The sequence below is a fragment of the Elgaria multicarinata genome, chromosome 9, assembly GCF_023053635.1.
Source record: "Elgaria multicarinata webbii isolate HBS135686 ecotype San Diego chromosome 9, rElgMul1.1.pri, whole genome shotgun sequence".
Lineage (NCBI taxonomy): Eukaryota > Metazoa > Chordata > Lepidosauria > Squamata > Anguidae > Elgaria > Elgaria multicarinata.
The window spans coordinates 7,936,574-7,952,654 of NC_086179.1; the positions used below are offsets into that span (position 1 = coordinate 7,936,574).

Here is a 16,081-nt window from a genome sequence, read left to right on the forward strand (position 1 = left end):
CGGTCCTCCACATGCTCCAAACCTATCACTCCTGCCTTTCTGTATATAATGCAGGAAAAAAGTGTTGAGAACGTCTCGCTACGCCTGCCAAGGGAAATAGTTTGAAGGGAAACTGCCGAAAAGAGAGACCCACCCCAGTCCTATTCAGAAGAGAAAGATGAAGGATGCGATAAAATGCACCAAAGACCTATTAATAATAAGACACCATATTGGCCTTTGATGAATCAGCCCCGGTCAGAGAAAGATGGAGATAACAGGATGGGTGGATTCCTGGATATGTCCTTCTCTTAAAAGGCAGATTTATGAGAGCTATTCAGGTTGTGAAAATACAGTGTTGGTTTTTTTAGGGCAGACTTTTTTGAACCCTCCATCAAAGATAGGCGTATCCTTAACCATTCCTTTGAAAACGAACTCCTAACACCAAACATTGGTTCGCCGTGCATTAAGTCGTCCAGGACAGCGATTGTTGTGACGGTTCTCAGGGACAAGAGATGAAAATTTGGAATACCTTTATTGGCCTGACTGAATTTCGCATGGAAGGTTGTAAATGCTGCGGACTTCTGTGCCTACATCCTCCTGCATCAATGGAAGGTGCCCTGATAAAAAAAAGATTATAACTAACTACTGTGGCATCTCCTATAAAATTGCTCGTCTTTGCAAGCATAAAAAGAGTTCAGTTTAACATTTCCTTTAGAGTGTAATGAGAGAGGAACAGTGGTACTTTAAAAAAAAAAACACCATTGTTTTGCTGGTCCACAACCTGGCTTCTGATCCCAAGGAAAACACTCACAGTTGTGCTCCCGTGCCACGACTCGGGCAAAAGGGTTCTTTGACTTCATCTTTTGCAGCATGGAGGTCTTTAGCCAGATATGGCTTACAAGGCAGTTCACCGGCAGATTACAAGCTTCTGCTGCTGAATGGGAGGAGGATCTGAGGTCATTGCAACGGGCAATGACCTCAGTGGTCCAATAGCTTTGCTATTGACTCAGCCACCACATGGTACTGGTAGCAGCCACCTTGCCACACTTTCCAGTAAAAGCATCAGAGCCCTTTGACCCATTCAGCACCCAAAGCTGGTGCTCCCCGAGGGCTTTCCTTTTATGCATTCTGTACTTTGGAGAGAGCAGCAGAGGTGATGGTAACAGCTGTGTCAAAGCCTCTCCTGAGGCCCACACATGGGAGGGGGGACATTTTTAGGACATTGAGAAATGAGCACATCCAGAGGAAAGTGACCAGGATGGTGAAAGGTGTAGAAACCAAGTCCTATGAGGAATGGTTGAAAGAGCTTAGTATGTTTAGCCTTGGGAAAAGTAAGATGATTGTGGTCTTCAAATGAAGCAGAGTTGTCCTGTATTGGCTCAGAGGGCAAGACTAGAACCAGTAGATGGAAAAGGCAAGGAAACAGATGTCAGCTATATGTTAGAATTTTTATTTTAAACCCCAAGCTCTTGATTGTGTCATGCCTTTGTTCGGTCAACTCAAAGATCATAAAAAAACAAATGTGCAAGTTTTTGAGATCGCTTCATCGGGCAAGATGTCACCCAAAAAAAGGTTGGCTGCAGATTGGAGGTGACTTTTTGTAGTCCAGGAGGTCTACATGGTTAGTCTTAAGACAATATGGAGGAGGCTTTGCAGACATTCCAACTGGGTTTCACCAGATGATGTGATGGTTCCAAATTCTCCTAGGACCAATGAGAAGTCGCAGACAGTTCTTGATCCTCCATTTTTTCAGAAACACAAAACCCAGCTGCTAACTCAAAACTGACATCATTCAGAGAACAAAACAGGTTCCTTTTTTGTGTGTGGTGAAAACAATGTTCCCTAATGCTAATAGTTGCTCAGGAGGGAAAGCAAACCATCTCTGGTGATGGTGGGCTGCCCTTCACTGGAGCTACTTAAGCACAGGTTGGATGGCCACCTGACAGGGAGGGTGTAGTGGTTAGAGACCTGCACTAAGCAGGGGGTAGATTTGATGACCTCCGATCCGCTTTACAATACTTAAAATTCTGTGATTCTGTAAAAAGAGACCTTTGCCTGCTTGTAGCTTCCTCCGGGAGGGAGTCAGGGGGCAAAGCCAATGTTGTGCACCATTCAGACTTTTGCTCAACTAAAAATTAAGAGTGCAGTTTATAAATTAGCTGTTGGCCCTTTGGGCTAGCCCAGCATTCAGATTCTGACAGAGGTGTCTGCAAGTTCCAGTTCAAAAGTAATGCCCCTTCCATTTGTGCAGAACAATCATTGCTGTAGAGATCTCCTGTTTAGAGAGCAAGGATGGCCTTAAAAACTTCCTTTTAGTATAATGCAGCCCTATTAAAACAGCAGAAAATATGCATTTTTCTAGGTAGTGGGGCATTGGGGTGGGGAGGGTATGAATACAAATCTGTATACCAGTCTTGCAAATAAAACTCTCAAAGTTACTAGCCCATATGCACAAGGAAATGTAAGATAACTTGAAAGGGGGTGAGGGGGGAACCAATCAATTCCCACTTGAACATCCAGTAACTTCTTTGACTCGGTTTCAGAAGCCCTGTATAGAAGACACCTTAAACTACGGCTTTAACCATAGTGAATAAGGCCTTTTGCTTTATTCACCATGGTTAAAGCTGTGGTTTAAGGTGTCTCCTGAACACGGTCAGAGTCTCGTTTCCTCGATGAGCAGTTTAGACTAGAATGAGCGACCCCCAGAATTAAATTCAGTCCAGCAGTGCTCCAATCCAGAAGAGTTCAATCGGGTTAACATCTATTTTGGTTGCTCTGCTGGGCCTCTTTCCCCAGAGTGGTGTCATTCCCAATTGATAGGGACCTTCAACAGTGCAAAGCAGGCAAAGTTCGCTTAACTATGTTTGGAAATGGGAACAGGAACAGCCTGTGGGGAGTGGCGAAACACCAACCTCTTTTTGTGCCAAAATATTAAGTTCTTTACCTTTACCAAAACAATCAACCCTTTTATTCAAAAGTAGGTGTCAATGGCTGGTTCGGACAAAGAACAAATCACAATTTCTAAATTTTCAGAATTCTAATAGAAAGTATTAAATCAAGGCCCAATCCTAGGCATTGTCAGACAGAAAGAAGTCCTACGATTGCATTATTTCCCAGCCAGCATGGCTGGCTGGTCAATGCTGGGAGTCATAAGACCTTTTTTTCCAGTCTAAACATGCCTAGAATTGTACCCTTAAGTCATTCACAACATGACGACCCCTAGGGACTAGCAACTCAGGAAGTCAGCTCATCCATTGCCTGTGGGATTTGTATTATTGCTGCTGCAATTTACTATTTCTATCACACTTTGTGTGTTTTTGTAGTATATGAAGGGTTCTTGCATCCTCTATGTTCAGAGTGAAGCAAGTTAAGGGGAGAGTGCACAATTTGCCCAAGACTATGGCATGATCCTGTAAGCCTAAACAGAGACTTGGATCCAAGTTTCCTTCATCCAGAACCAACATGTTACCCATTGCACCCTGCTTGGTCCTCAAAGCAAGTGTATAAATTCATAATCTGAATGGACTGTGGCATACATATAGCCCCTTTTGATTGTAATAGACGTTTGAACACTATCCTTAACACTGTATAGCTTCCGCAGCGCACACTTCTTGCGCCGAAACAGGAGTCTAATATACACTGGAATTCTAACAAGGAACTGGATTGTAAAGATTATTGATGCATTTTCCTACAAAGTATATTTTGAAGACACTACTTATTTCTGTCAATAAAAAGTTCTTTTGTGAAGTGTTGATTTATTTATTTATTTGCTAGGGTCATGGGAGGTAGAAAACAAGTATTGCTTTCCTAATGTTGTAACATGGCTTGTTGAAAATGTTTGCTTCTTAATTTAGGCTGTGTCCATTCATTATCCCTGAGTAATAGGTCTACTTCAGTCTCAAAACTGGCTCAGATCCAAAGAGACTGTGTGTGTGTGTGTTAAGTTTCTCTTATTTTCTTCTGCAACATGCAGAAGAAAAACCTGACATAAATATTTTCAATAAATAAAACATGTTATTTTGGAGAGAAGGAAGATGCAATGGCAGTCATAGAATCATAGAATAACAGAGTTCGAAGGGGCCTACAAGGCCATCGAGTCCAACCCCCTGCTCAATGCAGGAATCCACCCTAAAGCATCCCTGACAGATATACTTTATCTGTCCAGCTGTCTCTTGAAGGCCTCTAGTGTGGGAGAGCCCACAACCTCCCTAGGTAACTGATTCCATTGTCGTACTGCTCTAACAGGAAGTTTTTCCTGATGTCCAGCTGGAATCTGTCTTCCTTTAACTTGAGCCCGTTATTCCGTGTCCTGCACTCTGGGAGGATCGAGAAGAGATCCTGGCCCTTCTCTGTGTGACAACCTTTTGTGAACCGCCCAGAGAGCTCCGGCTATTGGGCGGTATAGAAATGTAATAAATAAATAAATAAATAAATAATAAACCTTTTAAGTATTTGAAGAGTGCTCTCATGTCTCCCCTCAATCTTCTCTTCTCCAGGCTAAACATGCCCAGTTCTTTCAGTCTCTCTTCATAGGGCTTTGTTTCCAGACCCCTGATCATCCTGGTTGCCCTCCTCTGAACATGCTCCAGCTTGTCTGCGTCCTTCTTGAATTGTGCAGCCCAGAACTGGATGCAATACTCTAGATGAGGCCTAACCACACAGTCCCGGTGTCATGTCTAGCTCTGCTCCCCTTGGCTTGAGGGAAGGTGTTTCAGGTGATCAGTCAGAACCAGACTCTGAAGTAGAAGAGACAATGCCAGAAACATGCCAGATTATACCAGTGGAGGAGGCAGCTCTCACGAGCTCTTCACCAGCTGGGAATTACTCCTCAAGGGTAAATAACACATGGGAGGGCACAGAGAGGTTAGCCGATCCTAGAGTATGCCACACACAAGAACAGGCAGAGCTAAAGGAAGGCGAGAGAAAGTCAGCCCGTCTAGCATCTCGTCAGAAGCTGCATCACAACCAGTCTCTGAAGTTAACACATTTTGGGAAAGGGCTTTCCATTCTTCTTGAAAGGACAATTGTCTCACTTAGTTTGCATAGTTTTGCCTAGAGCAAAGTTCCTAGAGATTAGGCTCCCTTCAGGTGGGAAGGGATGTTTATTGCTTGAATAAAGCTTTGTAGATTACTTAGCAGGCCTCATTATTGTCTCCCAAGGCGGCGGGAGGTCTTGAGAAACACGATACCCAGCTACGAGGCTGTGGGGCTGCACACAATATTGCATCCAGTTAAGTAAAGGTAGTTAATCTGTCCACAGGAAGGGGCAGCCAATTCCAGATCTACCTGGGCAGAGATGGTCAACCTATTTGTCTATCTAGTCCGCCACTGTCTACTGCAGTTGGCTGAGTCTCTTCAGGATTTTAGGCAAGAAGGGCCTTTGCCATCATCCAGTACCGATTCTTGGAAGCGGGAATGGCAGGGACTGAAACTAGGACCTTCTTCACGCAAAGCGGGATTGCTACCTCTGAACTACAGATCCTCCCATGAAGTAATGCCTCTCATTCTCCCAGTACTTCGGCTTCTCTGTGAAAGGCTAAGGAGGGCTCTTTTCTTGCACTTACGGGGCAAATGACAACACAGCAGGGACCAAGATGGGTATGTTTTAAAATTATGCATACAGTGGAGAAAGTCAATAGAAAAATGTTCCTCTCATAATATTAGAATTTGGGGTCACCCAATAAATTTGGCAATGGATTTGCGGCAGGCAGAGGTGCGCCTTCACATAATACAATTCAACTTTCAGAATTTACTATTTATGGTGATGACCACAGGCACATGTGGCTTTAAAGGGGGGTTAGACAAGTTTATGCAGAAGGAGGTGGTCTTCAACAGCTCTTAGCTATGCTAACCAAATGCAATGTCCCTGTTCAAAGGCAGCAAAATTCTGAATACCAAATCCTGAAGACAAAAAAAAAGCCTGCCGTCTTCAGGTTGTGTGTGTGGGCAGGCTAGGTGCATCTGGTTGGCCATTACTGTGGGAAACAGGATGCAACAGCCTCTTCATCTGATCCAGCAAAGTTCGTAGATACGTTGAAGCAGGGATGTACAAATTTTATTAAACACTTTCCGCCTGTGTTTCACAAATTGTCTGGAATCCTTTGTTCCGTCATCCTGTCATTGACGGAATCAGATTTCTTTTACCAGAATTTCATTCTACTTGCACTGATGTGCATTAATGCAGATTACTGTATTTGTGCAAGTGCACATTAACTTGTGCTAATGCAAATTAGCACAACCCCCCCCCCAAACAAATTAGAAGCTAGTGTCCGCAAGTCCGCATGATCTGGAAAAAGCCAGTCTGGTGCCAAACCCGCAGGTAGGAATAATAGAAATGCAAACTCATAGAATCATAGAATAGTAGAGTTGGAAGGGACCTACAAGGCCATCAAGTCCAACCCCCTGCTCAGTGCAGGAATCCACCCTAAAGCATCCCTGACAGATGGTTGTCCAGCTGCCTCTTGAAGGCCTCTAGTGTGGGAGAGCCCACCACCTCCCTAGGTAACTGGTTCCATTGTAGTACTGCTCTAACAGTCAGGAAGTTTTTCCTGATGTCCAGCAAGAATCTGGATCCCTGTAACTTGATCCCGTTATTCCGTGTTCTGCACTCTGGGAGGATCAAGAAGAGATCCTGGCCCTCCTCTGTGTGACAACCTTTTCAGTATTTGAAGAGTGCTATCATGTCTCCCCTCAATCTTCTCTTCTCCAGGCTAAACATGCCCAGTTCTTTCAGTCTCTCTTCATAAGGCTGTTTCCAGACCCCTGATCATTTGAATCTACTCCAGATTTCGCCAACAGCCCTACGTGGAAGGCTGCTTCTGCATGGATACAACAACCACTAGCTGGATTGAAGTGCTTGATTTAATATGAACATGGACATCTCTATGATATTTGTATTGAAAATATTATTTAAGCACCACATAGAGTTGTATTGAAATTCAGGCGTGTTCGCAGAGGGGGTAAGCCCTGTCCAAAGTGCAGCGAGCATCGTAAGATAAAAGGCTCTATCCGGTGTTAGTCCTTAGAGTGGACCCATTGAAGTGAATGGGACTTAAGTTAGACTAACATTAGATACAATCCTATAATATCTAAGAAGTAAAACCAAAATTCTACCAGGAAGAGGTGTTCCAAGAAATTTTCATAATACAAAATTGGTATACTTTTTTTTTATTAAGAAAAAAAATGAACAAAATACATTCTCTCTCCATATATACATTACATACAGCATAATTCTACATTGGTAATTGCTCTCGTATCGCTCCGAAGTCATTGTTACATACTACTACAACCTGGGATCACACTCATTTCGCCTTACGCCAAGACAGGAGGGTGAAGGTGGGAAGAACACAAGGTGAAATTAATATTGCAGGCTGAAAAAAGACGCTTGGAGAACAGCGAACAGCGGTGAGCGCAGTGTGGAAAGATGCGTGACACAATGGTTCTCAAGAGGCTTTTGTGTCTCAGCAACAAAATTCCACCCACTCCTGAAATGGGAATTGTTGAAGGAAGGGTGCAGCTTGTTCTCTCTGTGGAAGATTTCAAGGCATGCAAAATGTTCTCACTTGAGTGCAACGCAGGTCTCTCGTGTCGCTGGAAGGTACAACAGTAGTCCAAAGCTGTCACCGGCTTTGGATGTCACCAAATTGCTGCATCTCATCTAGTGGCAGCCTGATCATGATGCAGGATCAGGTAGTAGTTTCTGAGAAACTTAAGGGCAGCAGAGGAGGAGGCAGATGGACCTGACCCATTGGGACATCATCCCTTAAGAACACTTGGTCCTCCTGCGTAGGCCCCGAGCTGTTCAGTGAAGTTTGCGCCACAGAGCTGCCTGGCAGGCTACTCCATGTGGGTAGGGGGCACTTTGGTTTTTGTGCCTCTGGTACCAAAACTTGGTCCTGGCCTGAGCCACTTGGAGGACATTCTCCCTTCAATTCAATTTTGTTTTAAAAAAGAGGTGAACTTCTCCCCACGGACACCAGGGATTGGGACCTTTGCCCAACCTGCTGCCCTGCAGGCATGTTGGACAAGCCCCATCACTCCCAGCCAGAATGGCCAAAGCCTATGTGACTGGGGCTGATGGGAGTTGAAGTGCACAACATCTGGTGGGCACTAGGTTGGAGAAAGCTGTCCGAGTGTGCAGATTATGCCAACCATCAGATAGGAGTTCAAGGCAGACAGAAACCCTTTCCCAAAAGTACACAAGTCATTCCACACGTCTTTTGGAGGGCGTTTCTCTACCTCCCCTTATGTTACACCACCTGAATATCAGGGTAGTCAAGCTGACCAAGTAGATCTATTGGTTATCCAAAGGGGCATTGATAGAGTCAAGAACCATCACTACCCCAAAAGTAGGGCATACATGAGAAGCTTATTCTACTTTGTCATGGCTTCTTGCAAAGGACCTTGGGGTTTTTTAATTTGGTGAGGAGGAGAAGTGTTGAGAATTGGAGGTCCCCACCTGGGACTTCAGCTTCCAAGTTTCCATGGGGAGGGGAGAGGACTTTTAAACCAGTTGATTAGCAAAGATGCACCCTTTGTGTCATGTGGTTTCAACTCCCTTCAACACACATAAGAAACCAACACCATTCCCAACAAGTTACTGGCACTGGCAGCATCAACACTAATAAGTGCATGTGAGGTTTACTGAAGCTGCCACAATGCCAACATGAACCAGAAGCTGCAGCATTTTTAAAAGAGCAGAGCAATCCATAAAGACATCCCAATCATTCAAGTGCGATGTCGGGCAAAAACAAATACCCCCAAAGTCTTAAAACTCTGCAATCCAGCCAAGAGCTTTGACCGGAAACTCCAAGCCAATTGTCAACAAACTGCCCTGTTACAAAGCAACGCACAAATAAAATGCCCATCTTTAAACTAAACTTGAGAAATCAGAGAAATTACCCCCCAAAAAAATAAAAATTAAGTCCCCCCCCCCCAATCTCCTTTTGAGCCTCTGGGGGTCACACTACCTTCCTTCGAACAAGAAATGTGCGAGATTCAGTACTGGATTTCTAATGGGCAGCCAAAACTTCACTGACGCTTCAGTCCTCTTCCATTTTTCAGCCGAATCTTCTTTGGGGATTCAGATTCGAATCCCACAGCTAGAAGATTCAGTAGCCTGGATCCTTGCTAGTGCAACGATTTTGCCTATTGCCGCCACATACCTCCCTCTCTGGAGGGCTGGTTCTGACCAGCAGGTGGGTTTTTTTTTTCATGAGGAGCTACAGTGAGAGGGAGGGATTTCCCAAAATTGGGCAGCGACCACAATGCGAGAATAGCCTCCACTTAATTGGGGGGCGATTCCCCCATCCCAGTGCAGTCCTCACAACATAATTCTCCAATGAGGCCTTTCAGGAGATACCCAGCTGGGGGAGGAATGGTAAAAAGCCTTGCCTTCTACTCAAGCAACACCTGGCTCCAACCCAATCAGATTTAGACTTGCTCACCTTTCTTCAATAGCTTCTTCTGTCCCTAGGCCCTTTATTCTAGTATTCAGACTCCTTTTGCAGACAGTGGGCCCTGCGTAAGGCTTTCCCTAATAGGGTCCACGACAGGCGAATATTCAACAATTCATTGGCTGCATCCCCCACAGGGTTAGGAACACCCAATAATGCTGTGACATCACAAAAGCTCACCCAATGGCAGGCGTAAGGTTACACAGAAGCACTACTTCATCTTTGAACCCTGAGCTCCTTCTATTTCCGTGTTCCCTCATTCATGTCAAAAGCCAGGGGCATTCCACAAGCCACACAAGGCTTCCAATATAGCTTTGGGGTAGCTGGAGCATCTTGCAAAATCAGGCCAAAGGTCCATCTAGTCCAGCATTTGGCTTCCTGTGAGCTCTCAAAGAAGGCATGAAAGTGATAGTCCATCCCTGCCATCTGGTAAATGTCTGCAAGGACCCAGAGAGATTAAATTCATGCAAGGGAGGAGACATGTTATTAAATTACCTAGCCCAGATAAACTGCAAAAACCCCAAGGGCTCGATCAAGGGTCATAAGTAGGTCTGCCATGCCGTGATAGGACTTAAGGACCACACACTAGGCCTGGTCTAGCTCTTACCCAAGTCCAGTGGCAACACCCAGCCACCGGAGCCCAGTGCTCCAGCAGGACCAGCTGTTCTAACACTGGTTCTTAGTCTTCCCACCATTCCTGGGCTTCAGTCTTACCAAAGCAGCGAAATCTCAAGTTCTTTCTGTCCAAAAAGTTGTGATTTTTGGTAAGTTCTTATTTTTTGAAAAATAAAAATGAAGTTCTCATCCATCCACCCCGGCCTAATTTCAATAGCTAGGGTTATTCCAACTATGGAGAAGACCATTAAAGATGAAGAGCCTCAGTGAGGAAAAGAAGGTGGCAACCCTAATTCAGCAAGGTTAAATACAGAGAGGTTCAAGCCCAGGCTAAGCATTCCAAGGCCCCCCTACCTGGATGGACGGATCTCAGTTTCACTTCTGCCACACGCAAATGTACTTTCCCTCCTGTTTTATGAAGAAATCTGCGAATTTTGCTAAGTTCTTCTCAAAAGTGAACCAAAAACATTTCTCACCCATCCCTAATCTTGACTCACACATCCTTCGTGTAAAAAAAAAGAGAAGAATAAGGCTTGGGATGATTCCACATGGAAACCGAGTTGACTAAGTGCTTTAGGGCACACCCAGGTCACAGCATTGCAAAGCTTTTTTTTTTAAGGGCTTTTGAACAGTGAGGCTTTTCCCTTCCATCTGGCAAGCCAAAGGTACCTGAGTTTTACGTGCCATCATGAATGTAGTCTCTTAAGATAGACCTTTTCACCAATGCATTTAGCACCCTTAGGTGGTATTGATCCATGCAACAGGAAGAGCAGCTGAATGGTCTCAAGCTAACTTCCATATTTCCAAGGGCACCCGATACCCGAATCCAAGGGGAGATAAGACACCTGCCACTGGGTGAACGTTAAGACTTCATGCTCATGAGATCTCCCATCGACAATACAAGCAAGGCAGCAACAACCTTGGCTCTCACGATTTGAAAGGGCTGGATTAAGACAACCATTTGGGGGTTGATGTTATAAGATTTCAAAATGTGCGAACCGTATCCGGAAGAGACCAGCAGCAAATTCTTTACTCGTCCACGGGAATAAACATACGAGGGGGGGGGGAAGTGAGCTGGCTTTGAAGTGAGACATGGAAGCTGTTGAGAAGAAAACATGGGCTCATGCAATTACAAGTAGATTCTAACCAGCTCCACAACTATCACCAGCATGTGAAGAAGCCATCCTAATTGCAACACAGTCCTAAGTTATTTTCAGAGAAGCAATTGAATGAATCTTTCAGGTTCAATTAAAGAGACCTACCCACCCGTCCCCCACCCCCGTGATAATGTTCTATTGGTGTAAATATGACAATTTCGTAACACTTGGCCAGTCGTCAAAATACTGGTACACTTGACAACTGCAAAGTTCATTTAAAATAAGGGGGGAGATATATATGCTCCAAACACACACAGGAAAAAAAATGAATTGTGATTCTTAAAATATGGCACTTAAAGCAACGGATTTCTCGGCCAAATGTCAATCACTTCACAGTCCGGCCCTCATCTGCTGGCTGTATTTGGACTGCAAAATAAGCCAGAGTTTATTGTGATGTGACTGAGCTGCACTGAGCCTTGGGGTGGTGCGCTCCCCTACTTCTTTCTCCCTTCGCAGCAGGATGGGTGCCTTAGGAAGCTTTTGCATTTAGTTCATCTTTGAGTTGTCATTTTGTCTGAACCATGGATCAGGGCTTAACACTAACAATGGTCAGTTCCAGAACAAGCCAACTTCTGGATCAGACGACATGGCAAACCGGAAGCGTGAGTAAACGCGTCCAAAGCTCCTCCTCCCAGCTGCAAGGGCAGAGGACACGGGGTCAGCATGTGAGCCTGGGGCTTGATAGCACTTGGGTAGGTCGCCATAAGCCATGGTGTAGTGTGATCTCTAAATACGGCCAAAGGGTCACTCAATGCCGATTTCCACAGATCCACTTAACCCAAGTTCTCAACTCGCTGATCTGGCTAGGTCAACTGGCTCTTGTTCTTCGGCCACTGGGGCATTTTAAAAATAGTTTCTTGGAAGCAAATCTCCTCTCTAAAATGTGTCCTGTCTTTTTACTAAAGCTGTAGAAAATGCCATGACGTAAACCTTTCAGCAGTTTAAGCACTGCAAGCTTTTTAGTGTTGATTTTACCCCCCGTCTGCCAAGTGCTGCCAATGTGTCCCTTTCTGTGGGTTCCCTTGTAGGAACTCAGGTGCAGCACCCAGGAATCCCCCAACATCGCCTGCTCAAGGTTTCACTTGAGAGTTAAAGTTGGTGCTAAAGCACAAGCCACAGAAAACCTAAACTGTCAGCCGCTGCAGTTTCTTATCAGTTACAGAGGGGAAAGTTCATAATGAAACCTGAAGAGGCAAATATGTAATTCTTCCAACACATAGAATATTGCAAGATGAATTCATGGCATTTCAAACACCAGATGAGGGTTAACAGAGATTTTACGTCTCTATTATATAACTTCCCCAATTACGTAACTTCAGCTGCTGAATTTATAAAGTGATAGTGGGGGGCAGATCCACTTTCTTTCAGACTGCATCCTTTGTGGAACACAAGCAAATCCAGGAAGTAATGAAAGCCCAGGGAATGTTGGCTGAAAGCACCTGAAAGCCCTTAGGGACCAGCTTGGGTCAGGTTTTCCCCATTCCTCCTGGGGTTCTTTCGACATGGTTCCTTGTGAAAAAGTGGTGCTGGACAGGGATTTATACGCCAACTACCACAACATAACTTTCATGCCCAGGGCTGTCGGCGTGGCATTCACTAAACCATTCTCCTTGTTGTTGAAAAAATACAACCTTAAACTTTCAAGCCATTACACGGCCGATTCTTAAAACAGGGGCATTATCTTTACCAGTTAATTTGAGCTTGGGGAATCACACTGTTTCCATTCAAGGAAAACGTTCTGCACCCAAATAATATACGTGTTGGCGCCAAAGCCTTCAATGTAAAAACCTAGGGAGTGGTGATCGGGGTGGGTGCGGAAGAATCGGAACCACTGGCTTTCAAATGGATGTGCATGTCATTGACAGTGTTTCAAACCATGTTTAGAAGGCATATTGCATGGAGGTCTAAAGGGCCGCCCAAAGGCAGAGCCCCCTTCAATCTAAGCAGTGCTAGGACTACAGGTTAGGCTTAAGTTACGGCATCTGCACAGTCTACTGGAGAGTCAGCGTGGGATTCTTTCTGTGCCATGTGACCCGACCTTGTCATTCGAAAGCTTTCTGCGCTAGTCGCTACAGCTCCAAACTAGGAAGGGAAGGCTTACCCATGCAAACAGTCACTGAACAGGTTAAAGAGGGGAGCTTATACAGCAACCAACCTGTGTTCTCACACACACACACACACACACCTGATGAAAGCAGCAAGCTGTTTGCAAAGCCCATGGTTTGTAACCTGAATTACAAACTTCAGCAGAGCCACCAAGCAGCTGTGTAGCCAGGGGGGACATCAAACAAGGAAGCCCCAAGCTCTTCAGAACCCCGAATTAGAGTTTTCATTGGTAAAACAGAACAGGTACAACGACACCTCTAACAAAAGAGCGTGCAACAAGCCGGCGGGACCAGCGTTCTCCACTTCTGAGGTTTTGGACAGCGCATGATAAGCTTGGCACGGACCAGCTGCCAGAACAGAAGCCACGTAGTCGTGGTGGCACCGACCAAGGGGCAGAACTACGCATCGGACACGAATACGACACATGAGCACCACGGCCACTTCTTGGAAGGAAAAACAGTTTGGGGAAGGGAGCAGTGTGGAGTTGAGAAGCCGTGTGTGTGCGTGTTGGTGTCCGGGACAAAATCTATAGGCAGGGGAAGAGTTTTGCAACACCGTACCTCCCCTCCTACGCTCTCCGCTTCTCCCAACCAGAAGTGGGGCTGTAATTGCATTGCCATGATTCATGTTTTAAGTACAGTTCCGCCCTGACAATACTTTTTTATTCCTATTTCTCAGCAAGGGCTCAGTTGCTCACCAGAGGGCGCTAGCTCCTCCGAGACGAGATGGCCATGAATTGGCTTTCCTTCACACAGTCACGCTGCTGCTGCTCTTAGAAGCCTCAAGTCAACAGAGAGAGACGGACAGACAGACGGACAGACACACACACACACACACACACCTCCTGTACACCAGCATCTGCTGCCAGTGTAAACAAAGGAGGAAAGTAAAGCTAAAAAAATCAGCAAAGCAAGTGCTGGGACAACATTACAAGCCCCCCACCCAACTCCCCAAATGCTCTACGTCATCGGTTTGGACCCCGGGGGCCTGGAAAAATATAAACAAGTCAGAGGACCACACGGTTGCTTTCTTTTTGTCAATGATCATTAACCTTTAAAAAGTCAAGGTCAGAAAATATATATATATATATATATTTCCATTAGAAGAACGTGAATTACTTTTTCTTATCCTAATCCCATTTGGTATTACCCATAAAGCCCCTTTCAAAGCTGGGTCACTCTATTACTGCATTCCACCACTCAGTCAATCAACACGCACGCGCGCGGACACACGCACACACACAAAATAAAAATACTGAAAGCAGAAAATGTTCTTCCCCCTCCTTCCATGTGTCTGGCCGCTGCCCGGTCACAGAGTGATGAGGTCTACCAGGTTGCCTTTGGGAGGCGTCATGTTGTCTGGAAAGAAGTTCACTAAGGTATCAAATAGCTGCGTTCGTTGGGCGTAGATGTGATCAACGTCCGAAAACCCTGGAAATAGAGAAAGGGAGTTGAGAGAAGCCAAGCGTTCATCAGAGGGTGGATTTCTTGGGAAGTCATGGCAGAACCTGGTTGCGCCTGGTTAATTGGTAGAAATTGTCCAGATGGTTGCAGCTGGACAACCATCTGTCAGGGATGCTTTAAGGTGGATTCCTGAACTCCTATATTCCTTATAGGCCCCTTCCAACTCTACTATTCTATGATTCTAAATCTACCCACAGAATATTAGCTATTGGGCAGATTTGAAATGTACTAAATAAATACATAAACCTGAGAGGGGAAATATCGGAACGGGGGGGTTGACCTCAGAAGGTTCTATCACAGAATCATAGAATAGCAGAGTTGGAAGGGACCTACAAGGCCATCGAGTCCAACCCCCTGCTCAATGCAGGAATCCACCCTAAAGCATCCCTGACAGATACTTGTCCAGCTGCCTCTTGAAGGCTTCTAGTGTGGGAGAGCCCACAACCTCCCTAGGTAACTGATTCCATTGTCGTACTGCTCTAACAGTCAGGAAGTTTTTCCTGATGTCCAACTGGAATCTGGCTTCCTTTAACTTGAGCCCGTTATTCCGTGTCCTGCACCCTGGGAGGATCAAGAAGAGATCCTGGCCCTCCTCTGTGTGACAACCTTTTAAGTATTTGAAGAGTGCTATCATGTCTCACCTCCATCTCCTCTTCTCCAGGCTAAACATGCCCAGTTCTTTCAGTCTCTCTTCATAGGGCTTTGTTTCCAGACCCCTGATCATCCTGGTTGCCCTCCTCTGAACACGCTTTAGAGAGAAACCCAACTGAGCGGACTGTATCCCAGCCCAGTTTGGGGGCAGCAACTTCACAGTAAGTGTTGTAATTTCAAGCCCTCCCAGGGAGATGTGAGACAATGAAGAGGTCTCCTGTGCAATCCATAAAGCTTTATTCAGTAAATAGATGTCTCTTTACACCTGAAGGGAGTGTGAATGCTAGGAGCTATTCTCTAAGTTCAATTGCCTATCAACTAAATAGACAGTTTCCTGCCCTGCCAGACAAGTTTTACCAGACCCCTCCTTCAGGGAGGGTGGCTATTCTAGCGGATCACCTCCCATCTTCTTTCAACTCTGCCTGCTTGACCCTGTGGCGGACACTGGAATCTGTCAATTCTGATGCTCCCTCCCACTCCGACAAAAGACTGAGTTCCCAGGGAGGGGGAGGAGAGGGAAGATGATCTCTGAGCCTGGGCCTCCTGTTCGATAAGCTCCTGGGAAGATTCCTCCTTGACTCTTGAAGAGTCTTGGAGAATTTCCTCCCCCACTTCCTGTCTTGGCTAGTCTACTCCTTCTTCAGGCTCCGAGTGC

General features: G+C 45.4%; 1 protein-coding gene across 1 annotated transcript in view; it reads right to left on the reverse strand.

Annotated features, from left to right (window-relative positions):
• Positions 1-7,130: 7,130 nt before the first annotated feature.
• Positions 7,131-16,081, reverse strand: part of MKLN1 (muskelin 1) — a 111,262-nt gene continuing 102,311 nt past the window's right edge. Inside the window, exon 18 of the mRNA XM_063134675.1 lies at positions 7,131-14,742. Within this exon, the coding sequence (XP_062990745.1) occupies positions 14,621-14,742 (122 nt within the window). The 3' untranslated portion in view covers positions 7,131-14,620. The remainder of the gene's footprint in view (positions 14,743-16,081) is intronic.